The 27,125-nt window shown below is 38.8% G+C and overlaps 1 protein-coding gene across 1 annotated transcript; it reads right to left on the reverse strand.

Annotated features, from left to right (window-relative positions):
- Positions 1 to 362: 362 nt before the first annotated feature.
- On the reverse strand, positions 363 to 26,307 carry arhgap46a (Rho GTPase activating protein 46a). Its single transcript, XM_056734879.1, has 10 exons — positions 26,139 to 26,307; positions 17,433 to 17,900; positions 8,130 to 9,435; positions 5,825 to 6,449; positions 5,411 to 5,500; positions 3,300 to 3,373; positions 2,996 to 3,195; positions 2,231 to 2,322; positions 1,927 to 2,096; positions 363 to 1,827 (listed from the first exon to the last, which is right to left on the reverse strand). The coding sequence occupies exons 1-10, from the start codon at positions 26,150 to 26,152 to the stop codon at positions 1,633 to 1,635; spliced, it is 3,234 nt and encodes a 1,077-aa protein (XP_056590857.1). The 5' UTR covers positions 26,153 to 26,307; the 3' UTR covers positions 363 to 1,632.
- Positions 26,308 to 27,125: the final 818 nt, after the last annotated feature.

Raw genomic sequence — 27,125 nt, forward strand, 5'->3', positions numbered from 1 at the left:
TAGTATTAATATATTAAAGCCCGGTTTCACAGACAGGCCTTAAGGCTAGTCCCAGACTAAAATGAACGTGTGACCTGTCTTAACTGAATGTAACTTGCCCAGAAATATCTAAAAACATATCACTCAGTACCATTGTTTTGTCTCAAGATGCACACCATTAATGTATTCTTCTAAGGTGTTTTTATAAAAGTGACAAATATCTTAATTCAACTAAGGCATAGTCCTGGCTTAAACTAAACCGTGTCTGTGAAACCGGGCCAAAGACACTTAAAACTGGTGTAAACTATAGTGTTTAATAATTGAATCTTTTTGAAAATAAAGTAATTCTTTGTCTTATCAATAAACAGATGAAACAAATAAACGTTATATTATATCTTCGCAAAAGTTTATTATACGTATTCCTTAACATCCATTATACACATACACAATCAAAGAGTTGTGCAGAATATTTCGATCATGTAAAACCAACCTATAACACAAGAACTTGAAATACAGAATGTTCAGTTTTTCAGTTTTGTCTTCTCACCAACACTCAAATACATTACGAAGCAGTCAGTAAATCAGGAAGCACTATTTACAGGTTTTATTTACATACACCGTCTCAATAAACCTTCAGGAAAAATAACTACCATGAAAAAAACAAGATTAGACCTTGAATCTATTCATAAAGGGTACCTGTGTCTTTTTATATACATTGATTTCATTCACTTTTTTAGTACATCATATGCTATTTCACAAGCTTTACACTATCCGATTTTTTTTATTTCATGGCATTATCATTTAATAGCTTAATTTCATTAGCACACTTTCTCAAAAGTAGTAATGTGAATGGTATTAGAATTTACTTTACTGTGTAGTGGCAAATTACGTTTATAAATGACCATCCTGATAATACGGGCATGACAGTTTATCACAGCTTTAAAAATATAATAAAAAACTAAAATAATAAAATACAAAACTTTCCCTGCTTAAAATACTGTGTATTATTTTATATTGAGTGTGTACTGTCAAAAAACACCCAATCTAAAAAACACATATACTTAAATCTTTTAAGATCTTTAGTACTAGATTCTTACCACATTTAGGACATATACAGATTTCATATATTTTCCCTGTACACAACAGATTATTTTTTTCTTTAAAATACACAGATAGACACAGAAACACTATGTAAAGCCAAAGAATAAACATAATAAAGTAGATTCTTAAACCTGTCACTACGACTTACTCTACAAAACAAGCAAACTGAGTTTTCACAAAGCAATCTATCCATGCTGCTTACTTTTAACCTTGCAATAGACCTATGCTGCATTATAATGTTAACTGCACTGTTTACAATTTTATGATCGTCACAATTCGTTTTTTCAAACATTTCTTGAACATGCACGGCACTACACTACAGCTTAAACATTTCTTATGACGTTAGTATCAGTGAATTTGAACTTCAATACCCTTTGTCACTGAGGTGCACAAAACACACCTTGCAAACACCATGCAAAAACTGACACAAAGTATCATCTTCAAAAGGGTACCTTTGTCCTTGACATCCATTTTTGTGACTCAATGTTTGTGGGAAGGCTAGTTATGTATCACATGTATTGCCGTGGAAAATGTATACGTATTAAAGGATCTTTAAACAATGCCCTCTATAAAGCTTGTGTCCAGATGTACGATCAGCATGCGTAGGAAAGACATCTCCTTGCGAGTGTTCTCGAATATTACACGAGGGTCATCCGACTGACACCGAAGGCAATTGGGAGCCATTACCATTGCGAGGTTGTTTACGTCCATTTTTGTGACCGCAACGTTTGTAGGCTGGGCAAATACCTGGGGAAGATTTAGGACATGTGTCAGAGCAGTGCAATAAGTAATGAAGGAATTTTACAGTTTTACATCAAAGATAATTTCATTCAGGAATAATGCTACCTGTAGGAAATGAATGAAGTAGCACAGCACCAGGCGGTTGAGCTCAGGCAGAGACTGCACTACACTAATGGCTGCCACAGGATCGTCATAGTTACTGATGCACTCCTTGTAGAAGCTCATAGGGATCAGAGGCTCTTCCAGCTCACGGTACCACAGCTTCATCAGAGAAGCTAAGAAAAAAAGCAATACAGATGTTTACACTTGAATATATGTAGGTATTAAGCTGGATAAACTATAGAAAAAAATATTTTGGGGGGTATTTAATATTTTCATAATGCACAAACACATGAAAACAGTTACTCACCAGGCACGTTGGGATCTGACAAATTCTCAGGGATCCTCCATTGATCCACCTGGAGCTTCAGTGCATTAACTTCATCAATGTCACCAGGGACCCTGCAGGTGGAGATAGTATTATTACACTCAAAGGCCTCTAGGGGGAGTCAGCACATCACTATTAAGAATGCATTGTGCTAAAAACCAGGCAAAGCTGAAGTGTAAAGGAACTTTATCAAAAATTGTATAAAAAATATAAAAAATTCATTGTTGCTTTTACTTCCTTTACAAAATGTAAAGAGATGATATTGATCAGTACAATTCTTTAAAACCTTTCCACATGATTTGCACAGTAGAATTAAGGGCATAAGGGTCAGTAAAAAAGGACAGTGTTTTAGTGCAAACACTTATAAAAAAGTGTTTTTAAAGTGTACTTTAAGAAAATTGTAAAACATTTTTAAGCAAAACAAAAATATAACCTTTGCTCTACACAACCCATTTTCCATCGTGCATTTGAAAATTACCTCCCATCAAAAGAGTTTATTTCCAAAAAGAGATAACTCTGTTTTTAAAATTGTTCAAACATCATATTTTTGATTGTGCATTCCAATTAATATCAAACTGAAGTTGGATTGTTTTATTTTTGACTTGAGCCGTAATAACAAAGAAACAGCTAACTAACACAATAAAAACATGATAACATAATAAAAAATATGAAAATGGAGTCCTCTTTTTGGAAATAAACTCTTCAAATATACTCTACATAATTAACAGGAAGCTGGTCTTGTCTTACCTGAATATTCCCTCTGTCTGAGCTCCACCCAAAGCTAGAACATACTGCGACAGCTGCACTTGCACCCACGGCAACTTCCTGTCTGGGAAGAGTTCACACTGTCGCTCCATTACCTCCTCTAGAGAGCTGCCAAACAGAGACGGTGTCATGATAGCACGTCGACTGTGGTCTACCTCCTCTGTGGTTGGTTTGCGGAGGCCCTGAGGGAGAAACAGAAACAAATCCCTTCAATCCACTTTCCCAAATTTAAGGGATTCATATTCGGTTAATTCCATATCTTGATTTTCCTCTTTATAAATCTCACCTTTTTCCCTCCAGAAATCGCCACTTTCTGGAGTTTCCGGTGACAGTACTTTGCATATGTGCTGATAGGTAGAGCTAGAGGCAAAGAGACAAGCCATGAGTGATTCTTGCAGGATGAGACAAAAAGCCACATTCTTCCTATTCTTAGACACAACGTCTGCACAGTCTAACTGGTGACAGTTTTACAATTAATGAATCAAAACCTGTTTTACAAGAACTTCTGTATACAGAGTGAGAACTTGAGTCATTTCAAATTGGGATATTTTTCTAAATTGGGGTGGCTGGCTCCATAATAGTTATACTATGGCATCACGGAACATAAGATCATAGTGGCATGTGGGGAGTAAAGAACAATGAATGAAATATATTAAGTTTGGTCAAAAACATGAAGGAGGAAATGCAGCCTACACATTCTGACTCATCAGAAGGATGCGAATTACAACGATGAAAACAGACAGAAGGGTTTTCTACTAGGCTGCCGCTGCATGAATGCACTGACCTGTCCTTCTGTTATGTAAGAAGCAAGGACATAAGGACAATATCAAGCGGACACTGCTAAAAATGTTCCAGTGCTTGTAATAAATAACATTCCCTCGTGGCCACATGAAGACCAGGATAGTGCTTGATTCTGAAACTTCAGACTTGTTGAGTCAGTTCAATGGAATTATTGTGCATTAAGCAGCGTATAATTTATAGCACTATACCACTACTCTAGTGGATTCTTACACTCACTCCTTACCAGAACCTCAAATTCCAAAGAGAACTCCATAGGGGGCATTCCCATTACCTTCAGTACAAGATTTTTGAATCTTAAATAAAGAAGCCAGATGGCAAAAACGTGTGCTGCGATAAAAAGCACCTTTTTTGGAATGTGCCCCAAACTTAACACCCTTCCGATTTATGGCAAACAGGTGACACACATGCCTGTTGACAACCTCTTGTTAGTCTCCCAACTCCAATTATGTTTAATCAGACATATTAATTTGTAATAAATGTACTTTTGATCTTTGAGAAAATATTTCCCCTCTTGCCTCAATTCCTAAACAACCGATTTACTGATCAAACACTGCATTCATACACAAACAGACCTGATGTTTTGGATCTTCAAGCATGACTGACAAAGTATTGGTGGTCTAGCGGTGCAGCCACAGCTTGCCCTCATAAATGATAGACAACAATAAAAAGAAAGGAAGTCAACGGAAACCACAACAATCGTTTCAGGGGAAACTAACTTACACAAATGAGACCACACAGATTTTACTAGTGACTCCCTCCCTATGTCATAGAGATGAGTAAATTCCTTTTTTACATGAGACCCATCATTAGAACTTCCATTTTAACATCCCAATAAACTCTTCAGAGAAAGCTTAGAGTATCATCTATTTTCAAACCTCCTGCACCCCATCTGTGAAGACAAGTCACTCCTCTAGACATCTGCCCTACTGATCTAACTTGACTCACAGACTTTACAAGAACTTTGCAGACCAGGCATAAATATGAGCCATAACCTCCTTCAAGTGCTCATCTAATGGGCCAGTGACTGCAGATTGTTCATGTGTGGGTCTGTAGTAGTGACTCAGAGTAAGTCACGTGCCATGCCTGAAGGCTCATGTGGTGGGCATTGAGACTCAATGTAAGGGATCCTCTTTGTGGTCATTGCCAAGGGCATTTTGATCAGCCGAGTTCATCAGGACAGAGCATTGTGGTAACAGTATCAAGGTCAAAGTACCACAATGCGGAGCCACTGTCATTTACTGGTATGCGACACGTGACGTGTACTAGCTGGAAGGGTTAATTACAAATGACTATTGATTTTGGGAAATTATCAATGACAGTGGGAAGCAGCCTCTAATTAACAACACTCAATATGTCTCTACATAGACCACATAACAAACTGTTCCAATATAAAATGTATATCATACTGCTATAGTAAATATGTGTTTAATCCATAACATATTCCAGTCTCTTACAAGTCGTTCAAATGAGTCAGAAATAGATCTAAAAGATCTTAAGAAATCGGGTTTGAGGGAAGTTTCTAATTTATTCTACGGTATTTCAAATAGAGGAATTATGGGCTATTAAAAGAAAATATTAAAATGAGCATATAACTACCTGCTTCCTCTTCGCTGTTCTGTTTTCTCTTCTTCCTGGATTTGGAGTTCTTCTTCTTAATATCCTGCTGGTCCAGTATGAACTGGGTTACTGTAAAAAAAACGGGGGGGGTTGAGGAATGCATATATATATGCATAAGTATACACATACAAATATGAATTTAGCTTAATGACATATAAAATCTTTAACACAGTCACAAACAAAAAGAATAGCATTTAATTCAAAACTATGTTACCACAAGGGTTTGTCAGTTTTTATAAAATAATTGTGCAGATTTTGCAATTTAAACATTTTTGTATAATGACCATTACATTACCAACTGTGTATTAGACCCTTGTCATCTGCAACCTTTCTCATACATGTAGTTTTTCAACACATATTTAAACAATGTCAGTGTTTTAACGTCATACTCACTTTTCTTGTCATTGGTTTGCTCCATGTGGCGCTGAATGTAACCTTCCAGGTAGCAGCAGAACTTGGGCGATGGAGCGAAGAAGGCAAGGCACACAGCCATGAGCTCCCATCCTGCTGCCAGGCTGCGTGGGCTGCTGTTGCCTGTGGTCTGCCTCACAAGCTGGACGTACAGCTCATCTCTAAGGCCTTGCATGCCCCAGCACTTAGTGACAATGAGGAGAGCTGCGTGACGTCGGTCTAGCCGCGAGGGCCGGTCTCCCATGTAGGCCTGGACGAGTTTGAATATCTCGCAGGCTTCCTTGCGCACCGTGCGGTCGTTGGTCATCAGCATGGGCTTCTTGATAGAGCCACGGTTCCATGATAGCATGTTGGCAATGGAGACTCTCCGGCGGAACAGACCCTGTGTATGCATGTTCAGGTGCTTGCTGGCCCAGTCTGCCATGCTTGCATCTGGGGGTGGGGGCTGACGAAGGGTGGCGTAAGAAAGCTGGAAACCCCCAGCCTCACTTCTCTGCAAGTTGGAATCGCTGACGACGTGTCGATGAGGGCCGAGTGAACCCATTCTGTTGTCCACCATGCTTTTCGTTCTATTATCCAATTGAACCTTAGGTTCCAGTGTTCCCGCCTATAAAAACATAGTGTAAATGCACATAGGGTGAGAAAAACAGATAAATAAAGAGTTCATAATTTCGTCTCCCAAATAGATATAACAATAAATACTATAAATAATTAAAACATAAGTCATTTCATGACAACAAGTGACTAACTTCCAGAAGTAAGTTATTTCATCTCTAAAAAATAGTTCAAATCTAGCAATGGCCTCATTTTGATCCCTGGAGAAATTTTGTCCTGTAAAAATGTCTCTAATGTCGTCATTGTCGTCGGTGCTCTCACTGCCTTTCCAGAAAGCTGTATCCCTGTTACAAAAACCAGACACAACGTGCCAGCTTCAATGAAGTTTCAAAGCACACTTTAGGTCAAAGTGACATAATTCACATATGGTTTTCAAGCAAGTGAGTGCATGTTTGTATGAACAATATTCATGAAACCATACATACACTATTGTTTAAAACAGGTTTTGGGCCACTTGCCTGAAATGGTTTTCATCATGTTTAAAACCTTTTGATCCAAATCCATATGTCAAAATGTTAAAACTTATTTAACTACAAAAACGATTTAGTCAAAGAATGTATGGCTTAATAACGATCAAAATAATGAAGGAAAAGCAGCCATCAATTGTGTTTGGGAAGGAATGCATTTAAATTCTCATGTGGTGAAAAGGCTCATGCACCAGGGAATAAGGTGACCTATGATGTCATCCGTTTTATAGAACAATCCCCAGCAGGTTCCAAACCCCTATCGGCTACACTGCAGACATACAATTGGTTGGTACAGTGACCACGCCTGTCCAGGAACCAACTGTCCCGTCTGTGTCAGAGATGGTACCATATGGGCCACAGTAGCCATCCTTCCTGCTCAATAGGCATTATGTTGTGCAGTGCTGCTACGTTCTGGCATTTCACCCATTACCCTGGCAGGCCCCTGCTGGATTCGTATCAGAGGACTGCAGGAGGGCAGAGGTGGGTGCAACAGGAGCAGTTGGACTTAAGTTTAAGTATCATATGTTAGCCACAATAAGCACCTGAAACCTATTTCAATGCTGCGAAATAATTACCGAAGAGGTAAATTCTTGAGATGCACAGGTCCTTTGGGCGGCTGGTTGTTAAAGAATGCAGATAAAGTTCATCACTTAGGGAGGACAGATTACAGCTTTGCTACGGGTCAGGGTAGCAGTTGCTGTTTGTGAAATGATTGCCCTTAACAAAAATCGTGTGCAGTATGGGAATACGCTCCAACATGCCTGTCTGAAAAGTTATAAAGAATACCCGAGAGACAGATATTGTTTTACTTAGTTTGTTGAATATCAGACTGAAATAACAACACGACTTGTTATTTTTCATCACGGTTATGTTATAATGGGTGGTGGAGTGTGTGCACAATAATCTGGATCTAATAAAGACCATGGAAAAAAATCTGACGCACATAAAAAACCTCCAAAAAACAAAGCGCTCTCCTCATAGTCCCCCATGGTGATTAAACAAATACGATGTCTGGCTTTTAATGATGCTGAAACTCAAGGCATGCGGAAAACAGACTGCCAGTAGTTCACACTCGTATTTTATACGATACTGCAAATCTTTATATAAAATAATAGAGTAAAAAGAGAACCAGTAAATCCTATGCTTATTATAAGTGCCAGTTTACTCTAAAGGCATTTCTATTTGTTTTTGCAACTTTTTAGTACCTGTGAGGGGGGTCCAGCCGTCTCAGGGGAGGACAATCCAATGCTCTGCTCAAGCGTGTCAACCTTCTCATACGTCCGCTTCTGCCTTCCTGGGATGTCCAGTTGTGAAAAGGCCACAATAGGATAATTACTTGTCCTGCTCAGTGACCTGTTTGAGGATGAAATATCTTCCCTGGATGAGCACCGCCCCGTGCTATGTGTGCGTGGTGTGGAGCAGCGCTCCGACATCTCTAAATCCAGACCAGCTTTGGTCTCCCGCATAGTGTTTGAGCGACTCACCACCTCCCTCATTTCCTCCATCAGGCGCTCGTTTAGCGCTGTGAGCTCCCCGGTGCTGCCCACAGAGCCGGGTCGGCCACCGGCACCCATCCTTCTCCTGCTTTTCCTCCGCAGGCTGGGAGACGGGCCGGTTGAGTAACCCGAATCTTGGTAGCTAACAGCGGGAGGTGGTGGTGTGGAATAGTCCTGAGATCCTTGGCTCCCCTGCCTGCTGTGATGCACCTCCATAGCTCTAAGCAAACCTGCTTCTACAATCCTCATTGACTGCTTCTTTTCCAAGCTTAAAGGCTCCTTTTGAGGTCCCCTTGTCGGTAGAAGTAAGGACTCTGGTGCAGATGTTGGAGATGGGATGGGAGAGGGCATTGGCGAAGTAGAAAGGAGTCCTTGCTTGGGGTCGACATTCACCATATGCTTGATACACTCCAGACCTGCTGGACTATAGTCAGAGGGGTTCCTCTTGTGTCGGGAGCCTGTATAAGATTGACCTGGGTGCTGGAGTAGTTTTACCTTCTGTAGACTGTGATTGTGTCTGGATGTGCCGTTGTGTAAGTGAGCACCTTCTACCTCCATATCAACAGGAGGTTCATCATAAATGGGGCAATCAGCTAATGGATCATCATAGAAACGTGCGGTCGCTCCATAATGTGGAGATACAGGCCTTGGTGAGCTGGCCTGTGGCTGTGGAGATGGTAGATGTGGAGAAGAGTCACCTGAGGCCACCAGGCAAAAGCTGCCATTGCTTGCCTTCCTCAAGTGGTGTGCCTGCCTCGTATCTAGTGCTATTTTGCCTCCCGGTGTGGTTTTGTAAGCTTGCTGGGACAGCATGTAGCCTGAAACAGATTTGACACTGCCGGAATTGAGCGTGCAGGCACTGTGACCATTGGCTTTGCTCTGTGGGAGGTGAAGGGAAGCTGCACCACCGATTCCTCTTCCTTGGCTTCTGCCTATGCTACTGACCTTTACTAACATGGCGGCTTTAGATCCAGAAGGAGGCTGCCACCTCTGACACGTGTCGCTTTGCTCTTCCCTGTTGTAAAACAAAATCAGAAATGCACAAACACATGAGATTTTATCATAAAGGCAACCTTAACTAACTAAAACATGTTTATAAAAAGCAAAACTCATAAAACATTGCAAGATGAAGCAAACAAAACAGAAATTGACAGTTACAACACTAAAAGCAAGCTCACTTTGTTCAAAAGAAACACAGGGAGCCAAAACCAATCATCTTTATGGTCCCTTTTATGAGTCCAAAAGAGCAATCTTTATGGTCGCCTTTATCATGGTGACAGTTAATCTAAATTCTCAGTAATTTAGAAAAACTATATAAACTTCTATAATGCCATTGTCAGGAAAAGAAACCACATTGTTTCACTGAAATAGATTTTAAGACATGACAATGCTCGCATTTAAAACTGTTTTGTGGTAAAAGTAAATGCAGTTCCTTGAATTGTTCTGGTTGCGAGAGTCTACACACAACATTATTCTCACTATACCGATCTCTAGTTATTTGTAAACCCAGAAACTCTCACAGTATTTGTAGAGCGCAGCTTATACTGTATACAAATCGATACATTTAAAAACACTTAACTTTGCTTTTTAACCCCCAAAATAAAACTATGACAATCAGTGGTCATTCATACACAAAAATAAATAAATAACATGAACTTTAAAGAAAGCAGCACACACTTCACTTACCCTGTGAGGTGAATTTCTGTCCGGTGCTAATAGCAATTTAAAAACTGATATGCTTTCTCGTACCATTTATGTACCAAATTCTACACCACAAAACATGACATGAAAATCCCTAGAAGTCCCCTGATAAAAAGAAAGTAAGAATGTTTATGCGACGGAATGCAGGGGATTTCTACTATGTCACCTCTTAAATTAACCTCTAAATTGGTCTAACTTCCTCATTGCATTCAATGTACAAACAACACTGAGATCCAGCACGAACAAGCTCAAAAAGAAGAGATGAGTATGATACACCTGTCTAAAACACTTATTCAACTATTATACTGTTTATAAGATTTGGAAACAATACTAGAACAATGCCCAGGGGAAATATGGAGCGCATGGGAACCACATCCTTTTCCATTTTTTAACTCTGTTCTTCCATTTCAGTGCTTTCCATTTCTTCTCAGGCCATAATTTTTCAAAATCTTTAAAACGTAAACAAACTGTTAGAATGCTAGACAGGTATAACATGTATGAAGATTGGAAGTCGGCCATCTGGCTGAGCCCCAAGGCCATTGTAGAGGCTGTCAGATGTGACAACACTACAAACAACAAAGTTCAAAGTCTAACACGTTGATAGGATGCCTTAACACCTGAATCACAAAGTATGTAAGAGTGGGCCACTTCAAGCTCAATGTGTTTAGATGGTGCTGGTTTTCTCAGTATGGTGACAGAGGGACACCGCAAAATAAGTGAGACTGTAAACAAGTCGCTGCTCTTTTCCTTTGAAATTCCTTTTGTGTCTGGCAAGACACAGAGACATAACTACTTACACAATTTTTGATCTTACATATTAGGAAAGCAATTTTAAGGTCAATCTATAAAGTCTACAAAGCCCCCAACATGTCACAATGAACATTCATGAGAGAGGTTTACATAGGATTCAACATGCTGAGAGATTAGCCCTGTTGTTTTATGTGTTCTGGCAGAGTGAGCAAGCAGGGAGCTCAACTTCCTGTCATAAGCTACTGTTAAGGAGAAAATCTACACTAACAAAGAAAAATTAATAATACAGATAAAAAATGAGTCTTTATCACTGCACTTCTGATGCATTCCTTACAAATTCAAACTATAATGTGTTCACAAAGAAATTGACGGGGTTATGTCCTGAGACATTTGGGGGCCTGCAAAATACATCTTTACACTGCTCGGTGCATGGGAGCTGGGGCCCACCATTATAATTCTGTCCCGGGCCCCATGAGTTTCACTTGCATCCCTGTCCTGCAGTGAAAGAGCACATGTGTAAGAATGAAAAAGAAGTATTAAAATGAGAGTGTGTGAGAGAGTGAGATTAGTTAGTCATGGGAGGCTGCTACGGTTGGTATTAGACACAACCTCAGCATTCCTTTCAGTGGTCACCCAATAGTGCCGGGATTGTTTAAATAGGGGGAACAATGCATGGTTGTGTAATCATCATGGCAATGGTTCTCTTACCATAGGGTTCCATAATAAGAACCTTGTGAGGAGGGGTCCTAATAACTACATTGATGAAATTAAATCTGAATTAAACATAAAACAAAAAAAGTGTTATTTAACACTGATAGTCCAGCTTTATGGACAACTATTTATCATTAGTTTTTCTTTACACAATATATGTTGGTGTACTGTGTATAATAAGTATGTATACATAAATAGACACACACACATGCATGTATAATTTAAGAAAAAATATATTATATAAAATGTAGGCTAAATGTTTCTTAAATATACACATGCGTGTGTGTGTATTTATACATAAATAATTATTTGTTATGCAGCACTAATAAGAATAGTTAAAAAAAAAACTTAAATATTGTAAAGCCTCTCTAGATAATTTACTCTAAGTGTGGGTAAAACAAGTTTAGCAAGTCAGGGAGGTCTGGTTTGTACTAGACCCAATTGTTCACACTAACCGAGGATTTAGAAATTCTGTAAGCACATATGTCTAAATACACATTCCTTTTATTAATGTACTGAAAAACATGTCCGTACAATGTGTGGACCTTTTCAAAGGTCCAGAGGAAAGCTGAGATAATGGGCTATTTTCATCTTAAGGACAGGAAGAGGAAATGTGACCTATAGCAAGGCATGAAACATGACTAAGAGTTGATAGTTGTCTCAACAGATGTGAAAAACGTACCGATAAACATGCACTCACAAGCAGACCCAAGAATGTTTGCCATAAATCTTCTCTATGGACAATGTGTATTAATTCACAAACATTTGGTCAAATGTAGTTTTTTTGGGCTTGAAACCTTTTTCAAATCTGAAGCAAAGCAAAGTTCTCCTGATGTCCAGAGGATTCAGCTGTTTGCAGACAGCTGAACCCCTCTCCTCATTGAGCCAGTGAGTCTGGCTTCTTCACATACCTCACACGTGACCAGCCCATCCTCTTCCTCCACACACCCCACTCCGGCTCTGACCACCAGTACAATCTGCTCTCAAAGAAGCTACACACCAGTTTATTTACGCAAATAATTTCACTGTACAAGATAAATAAAGCCTGACTACATGGAGGGGATGATACTGACAACACATACGTTAAAATGATAATCAGAGATTCTTATGTTTTGCAACACACTTACGACTGAGATTTACTTGTGTAACACATTTATATTTTTTAGGCTGCATCATGACTTTCAACAGACACACCAAGCTTATGCTGTAAATTCGGCACTTTATATTCCCAGAAAAGGGTGTCAGAGTGGTAGCCAGTTTAGAATAATGGACAATGTGATACCTCTGGAATGTCAGCACTAATCTACATCTGTTGATATGAAATCAGATAGCATGAGAGTGTATGGCTCTAGTTACAGCTGTGAAAACCACCTCTCCCCTTATGAAAAGTGTGCATACTGTACAGTAAAGAGCATTAAAGATGGAAAACAGCTTTAATTTTGCATCATTGGAGGTCATTGTGAATAACGATGTTAAAAGCGGTTCCATTTGCTTGTAACAATTAACTTCTAAGTTCACCAAACACAAATATATCAAAAGGCTAACTATGTTGTGAAGAAATACTAGCCTTGCCTTGCACCCGGATAAATTTCACAGCTCTCTGTATTTAAATGGGAGCCAGTGGATCAAGGCGGCAGTCTGTTCTCTATGTATTTTAAGCAACACCAAAGGCATGACTAAAATAAAGTAAAACGCAGTTGAAATTGCTCCAATTTCAGAGGCAATCTGTGTAGGGACACTAATCTAGTTTGCTGAGTAAACGATTGAGGTGACACACAAAAGTGTATGACAGAACACGCAAAAGACTGGCTTTGGCATGTTTAAGGCAGGAATCTCAATACAGCTTAAGGTCCATGACCATTTAAAGGTAAAACCATGTGAAAAGCAAAGCAACGTCTGAAAGCTGACATGCCTCTCTAATGATATTCCATGAAACGTCTAAAGATGGCCCTTATATGGTTATTAACTTAAAACATGAACGACGTACAAAGAAGATCCACCTTCTTCTGTACAGAAATTGAAAATTTCAGCACATGATCATATATTATGTTTCTGCGCTTGGGGAAAACACCCAGGAATTTCTTAAATCAAATCAACCATCTGACCGTGACAAGAGTGAAAGTGAGAGCACATAAGTGGCATAAAAAAGTGTGGTGTCTGATTAGATCTTTCACTTTTGGTATCTTAGAGAGGCATTACATGATTGTTTTCAGCCCCTAAGGAACACCCACAAGTCCAAGTATCATCAAAATGAGAACCTAAATCATTTGTCCACAAAGAGAGAGCGGTATAATGCTGAATGTTAATTTATTGTCTTGGATCCAGCCCCAAATCATACTATGGGAAACCCTAACAGCTGGTCCTCAGGGATTTGCGTGCTTTACTAAACCCTTGTCTTTCTATAGCAGACTCTCTGCCTGGGGTCCGCCTGCAGGACAAAAGAATTTAGTGACCCCTTCATGCAACTTCCCCAGGTCATTTCTGGGTTAGGTTACACCGCTACATCACAAGGCAACGAAACATGGGGGACAACTACTAGTAATCTTCAATCTTCTCACCAGGGCAACTTCACTTAACGGCTGAATGCTAGATAACACATACTCTGTTGAATAATCCCCTTGTGATCACTAGTGCAGATGTTCCACAGGCATGAAAAAGCAAGCTCTCTTTTTCACAGTTAATAATTTTGCTGAAACCCATGATTTAAACAGGCTGCAGTTGTGTGTCTGTTAGTTGGCGTTTGTTAATGGATGGGTTTGCATGTTTAAAGTCCCAGTGAAATTAAATATGACAATTCTTATTTTTTTATGAAATATTGCAGCGTTTATATAAATAACTTATCAATGTGGGTCAATTTCTTTTTTAAATTCATGTATCCTCATAATCTTCAATTAGAATCTGAAAATGCACTTCCGACCATGAGATGACTATCCATCTCAAATGACGTTAACTAGACGGCTCTGCCGTTTACTCCTCCCCTTTTTGTGTCAGTCTGCTGCCAGTCGCATTTCAAAATACACATACAATCAATTCGCAAGGAAAAACGTAAGCCACAGCCACTAATTTTCTCTTTTCGGAGATGTTTCAGAATATAGAGATCTCAACTTCCGGTTCATTGGGACTTTAAATATGCTTCCTGACAAGGGTCAAGCCCAACTAACTTGAATTAGAGCTGTGTCCTGGAGGGGCGGGTGTGACGACTACCAGATTTAGCACTTTGCTCATCAATCAGAGGAAGCTGCTTATACCACACCATATGATAACACAGATGGTGTTGTTTGGAACATTGTCAGGTTGATATTTTATGACCACTCCCTGTCTTTTATTTTTAGATAGACAAACATAGAAAAACAGTCATAGGAGACTCCTTCCACTTGAGGAGTAACACAATAAAAGCGAATACTTTGCAAAATATCAATAATAATTACATGACAATTATGCAAAATTTCGATTCTGTGATAATTTACTCACCTTTAAGTTGTCTCAAACCTTTATAGATTTTGTTGTTCTGTTGAAAACGGAAGAAGATATTTGGAAGGATGTGGGAAACCAAACTGTTTTGGGGCACCATTGACTACCATAGTAGTTTATTGTACTACTATGGTAGTCAATGGTAGTGCACCAGAACTGTTACAAACATTCTTCCAAATGTCTTTGTGTTGAGGAGAGATTTATACTTATACATGTTTTAAACAACTCGAGGTTGAGTAAATGATGACAGAATTTTCATTTTAGGGTAAACTATCCCTTCAATAAAATAAACCACAATTTAAATTCTGGGCCTGCATGTATGAAACTTCATAAAAAATGCTCTTAAGAGTAGTCTTAAACATTGAATTGCATGTAGAAAAAAATCTATTAGTACTTTTTTATGAGTAGGAGACTTTTGTAAAAAAGCTAAAACCAACTTTCAGTAAAGTTTAAGACTGATTCTTATGTTCTGACTTAAGTGTTGTAAATTAAGGACCACAATGATTTCAGCACAAAATGGCCACCATTGACCTCTGAATCAGCCAATAGAGAGCCCTGCAAGGGAGAAGTCATAGCAGCATAGCACCATTTATTCATGACTGAATTAAGACATTACATTAATATATATTTATATTAATTTATATAGACAGCTGCAATCCATAACTTATTTTGTTATTGGGCAAGTGCATAAAAATCAGTGTTGAAAACTGCCTGCCTACTTTCCCCCTATTTACAACTTATAACAGTTCTTGATATATTGAGCTGTACGATTTTGTGGAAAATTTTAAATAGGTTGACTTTAATCCATATATTGATAAATACATAATGTAACCTGCAATTTCATTTTTCAAAAAGAGATGCAAAAGTAAAAAATTGCAGTTTCAAAATTTTATTTACCATTATGTGCAAAAATATTACAAATATGTATCCATTTTAGGCATGGTTTCACATACTTCTAATTGAGTTTTAATAGTTAATTTAAATAATTAAGCTGCTGAATTACATCTTATTACACTCACATAATAACTTAGTAGCTGAGACCTAGTCTTACTACTTATGAACCTTTATGAATAACTCTTATTTTTAAGTGTAAGAATGAGAGTAAAATTACGTCATTCTAAGAATTTTGACACACTTAAGAATAAAATTTTACTTGAAAGTGGCCTTATACATACGGGCCCTAATTTGTAAATCATCTGATCGAAACTGACTGAACTGTTTGAACTGGTTCACTGAAATGAATTACATTTATCCACTTGTCATCACGTTATTAACCAACAAAATCAATGTTAAAATGTAATGAGTATTCATTATCACCCCGTCTCACAAAAGAAAAGTCACAAAAGAACTTAGATATTACCATACGGCTAAATTAGTCACTGACAATTAGCCTGACTCTAACACAGCTTTCCATTGTTTTTGGGTAGATTGAATGAACTTTAAAAAATGTGTGACATCCGTAAGGAGGCTTAACAAGTGAGTTGTTTTTTTGAGAGCCGTGCTGTTACTTGTGAGATCCGAACCACCCACAAGTAGTTTGTCGCCCTTCTTGTTTTACCTAAAGGTCAAAAATGTGTTGCTCTTCTAGTTTTACACAAAGGTCAAAAATGTCGGGCCTCCCATAGACAGCAGTCATGTGTGTCTAAAGCAAAGACAGCAGATAGCTTCTAATGCTTCTTAAAATTCACAGTGCTTGTGCCACAAGTAGCCACAATATTTCTAAATCCTTCCAAGCTGCAGTGGGATCCTGATGTTATGATATTGGACTCCATTAACTCTTTTTCCATGGATGGATATAAAAGAATGAGGGCCCTGCTAAAATAGAAAGAACCACTGCATGTGCTGTATAATGTATACGGTGGTTTCGTGAGCGGTTTTCTTTGCAATAAAAGAAGAAAGTCCAGTCACGTTTAAACCACAATGGTTTGGCTCTCCCTGGGCTCCGACCCCAGCAGCTTTCATCTGGTGGGGCCCAGAGATTGTTTTAGGAAAAAGAACAGCCAAAAGGATTGTAGATGGGTAAAGCATAAGGTACTGAAATAACAGAGACATGGCCCAGTGCCATTTGAACAGTTGGCATGACTGGAATCTGGTTTTATAGGAAAAAGGTGGTTTTGATTGGTCTGGAAAAAAATAAGCAAGCTCTCCATAATAAGGGTTATGAGCGAATGTCAAGTTCTTTCACATTTGGCAGCAATTTGTCTAAATGACTGCTGTATGAGAACACGGTAAACACAAGACCTTCTGCCACAAAGTTGAAGTCAGGGAAAATCTGAGATAATTGATCTCTGGTTAAGGGTCGGTTATTTCTGAGGAACCATAACAGCGAGTTCTTCACAAGAACATTAAAGAAAATGTGCCGAGGGTACAGATGCCTACCTGAGAGTGCCTCTGTTGCTATCCATGCTGTGGAGGTCTAATTTCTGTCTGTTGTCTATTTCTTGCTCTGTAGGCTCTTTCCCTGCACACTCGAGCTCTTGACTGTAAGGCTCCAAGGGTGGCAGAGGGGTGCGTCTATCTTGACTCCCTGTAGACTGATTTCCATGTTGCCTTTCCTTTGCGCCCCCATCTGTCCTTTGCTCTGACTCTCTGTTGCGTTTCATGGCCTGAAGCTGAGAGAGAGGGACAATATCCGCATCTTGGGGCCTATGCCACACGGTCACGCGGCCAGCAGAGTTGTAGTAGTAGAACCTGTTACTATGGGGGTCGAAAAGTTCCCACCACTGGTTGCCATCAGCCTGACGGACAGGCACACCGATGGGTGGCTCCCATCCGCACTCTCCTGTCGTCAAATTCACGTACATTCGTTCCTGGGAACGGGGCTCCAGTATTTCCACCCAATCAGAGCTAGCAAGAGAAAAAAAAGAACCATGTCACAATACTGAGCGAGATTGTTTTGAATATAAACGCTGGTATGTTCGAATCCTAGTAAATCAAATCACCTCAACAAAATGGCACAGATGTGCTAACAGATTCTCATTATGAATTACAGGCCAAGCTTCACGGTCAATCTCTTAAATGCAATCTGATGGATGTGTTACCAAGGGAATTAGGCGAAAGCTCCTGAGAGTTTCACCATGTGTGAGAGTGCATACTCAGAAACGCTGGCTCAGCACACTTAATCCTATCAGGAGATACAGCTACGGACGAGGGAACAGACAGAGCAGAAGAGCCTCTCAGTGTGAGCTAGAAAGTGTTCTCATACATTCCCCTACACACACACCTTCTCTTTGCCAAACACAAAGTCAGATTCACACAGGGTATCAGGAGACAAGTAAGGTCTCCCTGCAAGAACCATCTGGTCAAAGAGTTGGTCATCTTGGTGTCATGTGACTGATAATAAAATATTAAAGGCCGTGTAATCTTCTTTCAATCCTACGCAAGGACACATAGGTGTAGAATGTTTAACCAGAAATTACAGTGAAACCTGAACGGAGCTACGGTCTACAAGACTCCTCAAATAATGGTGCTTAAATTAGTTATGATTTCTACCTTAACAAAAGGTTCAGTTTTACGACGACTGCCATGAGAAAATGAGGTAGATTTACTATAAACCCAAAAAGCACAACCCAAATTAAAACAAGGGTCAACTATTTTTATGGCGTAAGAACCTCCCAAACCTTTCTAAAGAAAAGCCATCGAAATGCAGATGTAAAGAACAATGAAACTTCAATGCAATTTATTTGGGTCAATTTAGCCCTTTAAGAAATCTATGATGTTTCTTTTGATCTAGTTTCCTAATGGAGAGAAACCTTAAGTGTCCTCATTTTAAGCCAAGTGGGAGCCCAGGCTATCTGTCCCAGGCAGTACAAATACTTTACCATATACAGAGTGAAACTCTGAAATCGCCATGACTCATACTGACTAGATCAAAAATATTGATATTAATCTGGTACAACATCATGGTTTGAACATTTGTGTCTAGACAGGACAGGTAGACACAGCTACTGTAAATTATCCATTCAAAGCAACGGGCTTCATCTGTTTAGTACTGTATGGTCTGATGACACTCTAGTGAGGCATGACTCTAGTGTAGGCATGGGCCAAATACCGGTTTCAAGGTTTGAAAGAGTCAAGGTTTCAAAACCAATAAAATTATCTGGGATACCGTTTCTAATGTATGAGCAGTATATATATATGGGGTGTGACAAAAATACTTTTTTTGAAAGAGTTTTATAATCTTAAGGCTTTATTTTTTCCTGACATATATGTTCTATGAATGTTGGTTAAAAATAAAATGTATTTGTGTCCAGTTGAAAAGTTGTTGTTAGTATACAGAGACATATGAAAATAACATATTGTAGTGTTATAATTGCAATATCATGAAACTGTGACACTTTTGCAAAACGTTATCATACCGTCAAAATCTCAGACCGGCCAATGGCTACGTCTAGTGAGGTGTGCCGAGCTATGTCTACACCAGTCAGTGTGCCACACGCTTGCTATGTGCCCGCTATACCAACAGTCAGAGACAACCATGTCATGATTGGGTGCTTTTAGGTCCATCCATATACTCAATTGTTAACTGGGATTAAACTCACACTGTTTCACAGAACAGAAAAAAAGCCAAAGCAGTCCAACATTATTTCTTTGGTTTCTACAGTTGACAATTCAACAAGTTATAATCCTGCTGACCTTGATATTAGGTATGGGCATTTAAAGCAAAAATAATATTCGAATATCGATGAGAACTATTCGAAAATTATTCGAAATTCACACACCTCCCCCACGTGGTCTCATTTACAATATTACACACACATAAACGGAGAGAGAGACCGTTTCCACTTTAAATCCGTGACGACAAACTTCTTTATTTATTATGGAATAGGCAATCTTTCATCAAGCTATGCGTTAAGATAACGCGCTGAAACATTAATATATTAACAACCGAATGACAGCCCTTACAGTACCTCGTTCAGCATCAACCACTCATAATGCTAGAACATTTCCTTATAAAATATAAGCATGCACATTTATGCCTACTATAAAACAGCAGTGTGAATGATCAAGGAAAATATAATAAAGACAAAGATTTTAGACTAGACTTAAAACGCGTTAAAACATATTAACCTAATGAGACGTCTGGAACGATTTCATGAATTAATAGCTCAAAAGGCTTCAATTTCTATTGTCATGAAAAAGTTTCTCCAGTCTGGAAGTGATCGTTTTTCTAGACTAACAGTAGACTCGGGCTGTACAAACTCCATAAGATTTTTAAAGCCCTCTCCTTCGACAAAGCCGATCAGAAGCATATCCTTAGTGATCATCTTAGTAATTAAAGCCGTTATTTGCTCCGCTCATCTGGCATCCAAATTGGTTGTTCTGAACATAAAACTAGCAACTGATTGCTGACCTGTGGATGGATCTGCTGGGTGCTTCGCTCCAAATGATTGTGCATCGTAGTTATTGATCCATGATAAGCCAGCTTTGCATCGCACAGCACTTTATTCTCATTCATTTTATTAACGGACCCCCACACAGAACTCATTTTTGACACAGTCTCAATTCATCGTATACGTTACGCCACGCGGGTCTACAGTTTGCGTAACTTCGTTAAAAATTGTAGTGAGAAATGTTTCCCTCTACTGTCTCTTGATTGACAGCCTTTAGGTTTAAGGTGCGTCATTATTGGCAGCGCCACCTTTTGGTTTTATGAGCACGTTACGCGTGAAAACAGCTAATTTTTTAAGTTCGCCCACACTATACGAAATTCTATAGTTAAAAAACTAATCGAATATTCAAAATTTGTGACTCATCCCTAATTTATATCACTGCATCTTCCGGAACACAAAGGTGAACAGGACAGATATGACTAACATACAGCTGGCAACAGGTAAATCAAATCAAAACAACAGACCTGACTTAGTCTTAGCACTGGCAGGCTGGGATATACCATCTGTCTTGGGCACACCATCAGCTCATCTTACCTTCATTAACACCACTAAACTTTCAAGCCTTGTCCTGGGAATAACATCTTTAGTCCTGTTGTCCTACACATTGATTTTCAAGTTGATCCACAAATCCTGTTTCAGTGTTAAACTAGAGGCCTTTATGTGCCGAACTCCACCCAACTTTTTCTCACTCGTTTTCACTGTCTCAAGACAGGCATTCGATTTCGGCTACCTTGTTTCTCATTAAAGAAATGAGAGAATTATATTATTCAAATATTTATTTGCCTACATTTACATAAACAACTCTTTGATTCTGCACCATTGGTTAAAAATAGCTGTAAATGGCTGGTCTCCAAGCACTAAAAAAATAATACTAAATATGGACCAAATCCATTGTTCCACAATGAGGCCAAATGGCATTTTTATTCAGTGCTATTACAGGGGTGCAATTTTTTAAATTCCACTGTCAAGGACCACTCTGAGAGTCAGGATACATTGCAAAAAAACAAAGCAATTCCCTGCGGCAAAATCTCTTAGCTGCCGTTCAATCCACCAAAAACTGGAAGCCAAGCCAAACAATAACATACTATTCTGAGATTGACACTTGACACGCGTTGGCCACGGCAAGCCAACTTGTTTAAAAACAGGACCTGCATTTGCCTTGAACTTGTTAGACTTTTGACTAGATACAAGTGCCAAATGCAGCAATTTCGTTTAAAAATAGACAGTATTTCCTGCAAGGGATTATTTATATAAAAAAAATATTGACAGGTTAAAAGGGTTAAGGTTACACTGATGACATAATGCCATTTAACATGGTGGAAAGGTATGCAAATAGTGGGTTAGGCTGGGTTATGCAATTACCTGGATCAAGGTGTGGCATACAATATCCTGAATATATTTAAAATTTTGCCTTGTTCTAACCTCAAGAGTAAACAGCTTCTAAATGTCATTTTTTCAAACGTCAAACAGTATGGCTTACCACTCATTTAACTTCGATATTTGTTGTACTTCAGGCTCAGCCCACAAAACGTGCTGTGTCACTCTCAAACAGAAATACACAGAGTGTCAGCTGAGTACATACAAAAGCAAACAATAGGCGTTGTTCCACAAACAAAACACACATGGCAAGTAGCACACACTCAGCTCAACCACTGAAACAGAGGAGCGTGCACTCATTCATTTCCACCGAAAACAAACTGCTGCACCTGTCAGAGGAATTCTTTAGTTCTTTAAAGTAAGAGCTCTCATTCCATGATACCAGGAAAAGCTGGACACACAGACCTGCAGGTGTTATGTGCTCATACATGTTTGAGTTTGTGTGATAATTTAATTTCTCACCAATGTGAATTTAGCAAACAGTTTTCTGTTCCTTACTTTTTCATGCCAAAATTGATTACATTTAAAATCATACATGCAAACATTCCCACGGTACTATAACCTGAGGATAAGGAATTAATGGTTGGGTATATGAAGATAGTTAAGTTCCTGGCCTCTGGGCTTGAAGGTACAATAGACGACTGCATATGTAGTGGAGGTACAAGTTGAGCTCTTATATTGCAGACAGTTTTGTGTTTCAGCAGAGGTCATGGTGCAGCTGTTCCCATCCAGTTCACTTTTATTCTCTTCAGCTACACAGACAAACACTGGCTTATCATTGAGGTTAAAATGTCAGGATATATCTTGACATACTGATCCTCTAATAGTTCTGCAATATAAGCAAGTCTCAACCAACCTTTAATTTTATCCGTGTAATGTGTGCACAACCATACTGAACTACTATTTTGGATTTTTTTGGGGAAAAAAACTTGACTCAATAATGATAAAAAAACGTGCCGTAGTTAAAAAGACAACATCAAACTGTCTAGACAAACTGTGGTGTGTTACCATCATATACATCACAATACACGGGAATACCACCCATTACTAATGGATAATAGGGACGTGACAATGGAGAGCATTGTTAAATCAACCATCAGGCTCTATTCATTTTGAACAACCCCCTTTACAATCAAAGCTCTCACAGCTCTGGTGACCAATCAGAACGTGACTCATGGCTCAGCAGGGGTGTGTGGGTTTGGGCTAAGGATAAGGGTCTGCGATGCTATGCTACAGCCCCCTTCCTGGAATTATTTCTATGCAAAGCAAAAAAGTTGACATCATTGGCCTGATCCACTGCACTCATGTCATGTATGGCTCTTTTTGTCCACGTTAATGCTGATTTACTTCCTGTCTCATGAGACTGCAGTGGATAGTGCTGCTGGAAACTTTTAGTCCAGGCAGGAAGTCGCAAAGCTATCCTGTAACTGGCAAACAGCAACTGTTTGAAAACAACAATAAATCCTTTCTGTAGGGGACAAATCTGACAAGCCAACCATTTACCGGCACAACCCCAACCACCTTACTTAGGACAAACAAGCACATTCACAGGCTGTGAAGCTGTAGGATGTGAACAAACAAGTGTGAGAAGAAGACAGACGTAGTAGTATAGGCTACATAGATGTGTTCTACCAGCTGTCAGCATCAATATCAATAGAGTATATATCCAATCAATGTCACATTTCCAACCTGGGAAACTGGTCGCATTGCATCCGCTTGTCGGAAAAAGAGCTGACAATAACAGGAACAAACTGATCGATTCTTTTAAATAATCGGCTAACCTAGCTACTTAGGTTTTTTTAATTGTTTATAAGCCGATAGTTTAAAAAGAGCCAATGATCAGGGCTTATATATCCTGTCAAGAGCAAATGAATTGAACTGAATTTACAAAATGTTACGAAACATCACCAGTTTGATGTTCAATATTAAGAGTCACAATGTAAATTAATAATATTCATAAGGTTAGGAAATGTAAATGTTATCTTCAGAATCGGTATCGGCAGATATCACTCTAAATAACCAGCTTTCGTATCGGTGAAGAAATATAGTATCAGTGCATCTCTACTATTTTTTTAAAGCCATTTTAATAGAAATGGATCTATAACAAACCACATACCTTTGGTAAAAGGCCTATTTTTAAATATATTTTGGCTAATTTAGTTTGAAAAACAGAGAAATTATTAAGAAATATGAAGAGAACAACATTGACCTGATCATTGGTGGTGAATAATGATGTATTTATCATAAACATTGTACTTAATGCTTTCTCGGATATCAGACTCAATGTTTGGGAAATAGGCTGTATCACTGGGTGGGAGCAGGATCAGAGGTCGCCTCACCCCCTCAAAAGAGGACGTTTGTAAAATCAAGCTCCTAGGAGATGAGACACAGCCTTGAGTCTCCAACTGATTGAGTTGTTAACGTTGGTGTCAGGGCTTCGAAAAGAGGTCAGAGTGAAGACCCGATAAAATAATGCTTTCTAACTGGGAGCCTGAAGTTTGGGAGAAGATTAGCATATTAATGTAAAGGTAGAAATTGTAAGAGTGGATCCAATAGCTACATTCCAGCTCCATATGCTCCATTCTAAATCTATAAGAAAGCTATTAAAGTTAAGACTTGCTATGTGATGAGATAAAATAAGAAGAACAAATACAGTGATAAATTAAAATATTGTATATGACTACCTGAAATGTACAGCTGGCAGCAGGCAAACAAATAAGTCTGATGAAAGCTAGTACTTTACAACATTATTTAAAAAGCGAAAAGGTCAGGAAACTGGTGGTGACGCACCGATTCACATTATACAATACTGCACAAAAGAACAGTATTGTCATTACTGACAAGAGCAAACAAACAAAATGAAAGAAGAAAACGGTGTGATACGCTCTTTGCCCCATGAGACATGCCCTCAGGCAGAGCATTGGAGTTTGGCCAGTGGTTGCTTCTCACGTTGAGCTCAAAGGTCTTATGTTACACCGGTGCTTAACTGCTGTCACAATGCTACGTCCTCCTTTTGTCTGCGCATTATTGTGTACCAAACATGCATACAGGCACAAAACATCCTTTTGAGAAACATTCTGGATCAAACATAAACCCCAGTCTGTCGAAACACATTGCACAGTGCATTCAAAAGGCAAATCACAAATATAACGCCTATTACGGACCACACTTTAGCCAAGTTTCTTTCCATTATTTGTCTCGGATCGTATTAGACTTTCTTCAAAATAATCCCTGTCTATTCACATTCACGTATGTATGATTCACAACAACCCACATTTTTAGGATATGTTATGGATTTTAGCAGCAAAGAAATGTAGCAAAGTTAAAAGCAACAAGTGTCAAATGTTATGCCTCTGTGTGAGCTTTTGGACGAAAAGCCCAATGAACCATCAGGACCACAACTGATCAAAGCTTCTTATGTGTCTTACATCACAGAGGTCTTTCAACTACCGCTTCTCATCTAGTTACAATTCAGCATATGTGTGTCATAATCAAATTAGCGTGGGGAAGGCATTTACATTTTAATTAATTGTACTTAATTCATACATTCGTAATCATGAACTAAACAGATGATATATTATTCTGACAGCATGTGCATGGCCACACCAACCGGAACATGTGTCCCCAACTCAAGTCATTTAACTTCAGCGGTACAAACCACAGCAAAGGCGACAGACGGTTTCGAGGGATATCAAAGGGTTCCTGTGGTTGCCCGTAACCATCAGGCAAAATTAAGCTGCTTTCAATTCAACATTTGTGAAGGAAGATCAGATTCACTAGTTCATGCGCATCCAGTCGTAAAATTGTTTATCTACTTATTCATGTTTCGATCAGCTTTGGTATGATTGGCAAATAAATATAGGTTAAAGGAGTATAATCACAAGATTCATATCATATAGGGTTTACTAAAGTTAAATTGTAAGTGAAAATAACTGAAACATCAAACAAATTAATTTTAAATCCTGTAACCGTTCAAATGACACGACTGTGTACATTCAATGACGGTAACTTAACACGACAACAGCATAAAGAGAAACTTCTCACATTACCGAACCCTCCGCAGTCACGAACTGGGAACACCATCATTTCATTCATAAAATTCCCAACTTTCCCCAATATGAACCGACGGGTGGCTATTATTTATAAAGTTGTTTGCAGTTTTATAATAAATTGTTGTACATACGTTAAAGATTACACTGGTTGAGTGGCTAACGTACGTACGTACTTTCGACGCCGCGCTAAACCCTCGCGTCAAATCAGTATTTTCACTCTGTCAAAACTTGAGGAATATTCTAATATTAACGTTGTCTCTTACCTTGCCCCGGCCATTTCTCCTCACATTGTACGGTTGAACCACATAAACATTCAAAAAGTATAAGAAAAGATGTTTAAACAATCTCGGACGTCCTGCTATCGCGCGAGCCGCGAAGGTTTCGTGATAAGTTGAGAGTTCTGAATGCGCGCGTCTGTACTACTGCTCGCTCGTGAGCGGCTTGGCGGGGTGTCACGCGGACACCTCTCTCTCCACCCCCTACACACGGGCACTCGTGCTCGTCTAACAAAGAGTAAACTCTAAGGGATACTTCACACAAAAACTAAAATTCTGTCATCATTTAATCACATTCGAGTTGTTACAAATCTGTATAAATCTGTTTAAGTTAATAAACTACCTTATTAGGAAAAAAAATACAATGGTTTTCAAAACTGCCCCAGAACTTTCCTACATTCTTCAAAATGTCTTCTTTTTTGTTCAACAGAACAAAAAAAGATAATGTTATTTTTCCTACTATGGGTGTCAATGGAGGGCAAGATCTGTTTGGATATAATCATTCTTCCTAATATTTTTCTCTGTGTTCATAAGAACAAAGACATTTATACATATTTGCAACAACTCGAAAGTAAGTAAATGATCACAGAATATAATTTTTTGACCGAAGTATCCCTTTAACTTTGTGAAGAAAAGTACGTGCGACGGAGAGCAGTGGTTCCTTTCTGATACACGACAGGTGCAAGTTCAGGTGGATTTGAATTCATATTAATTTACAATGGCTAAAGTTATTGGATCATTGGATTATTCAGAAAGCGCCACCTGCCGGCGAACTATGTCACAAAATTGTTTTATTTTCATGTCTGTTGTTCCAACCTTCTATTTTCAGAACCTTTTGGGAAAAGAAAAGTATGAAGAGACAAGCAGAAAAGTACTTAAGTAAAATCCACGTAATTCAATTCAGAAAATGTTTAATGGGTCAAAATTTATATCTGTACCCAATTTTGTGTGTGAACAATTTGCATAATTTTAATA

The sequence above is a fragment of the Triplophysa dalaica genome, chromosome 21 (assembly GCF_015846415.1).
Source record: "Triplophysa dalaica isolate WHDGS20190420 chromosome 21, ASM1584641v1, whole genome shotgun sequence".
Taxonomy (NCBI): Eukaryota; Metazoa; Chordata; class Actinopteri; order Cypriniformes; family Nemacheilidae; genus Triplophysa; species Triplophysa dalaica.

Coding starts and splice junctions, on each gene's coding strand:
- arhgap46a (XM_056734879.1), bottom strand. Junction 9,436..17,432: donor AGCAACAGAGGCACTCTCAG/GTAGGCATCTGT, acceptor GTTTTACAACAG/GGAAGAGCAAAGCGACACGT. Junction 2,323..2,995: donor CAGACAGAGGGAATATTCAG/GTAAGACAAGAC, acceptor CTCCACCTGCAG/GGTCCCTGGTGACATTGATG.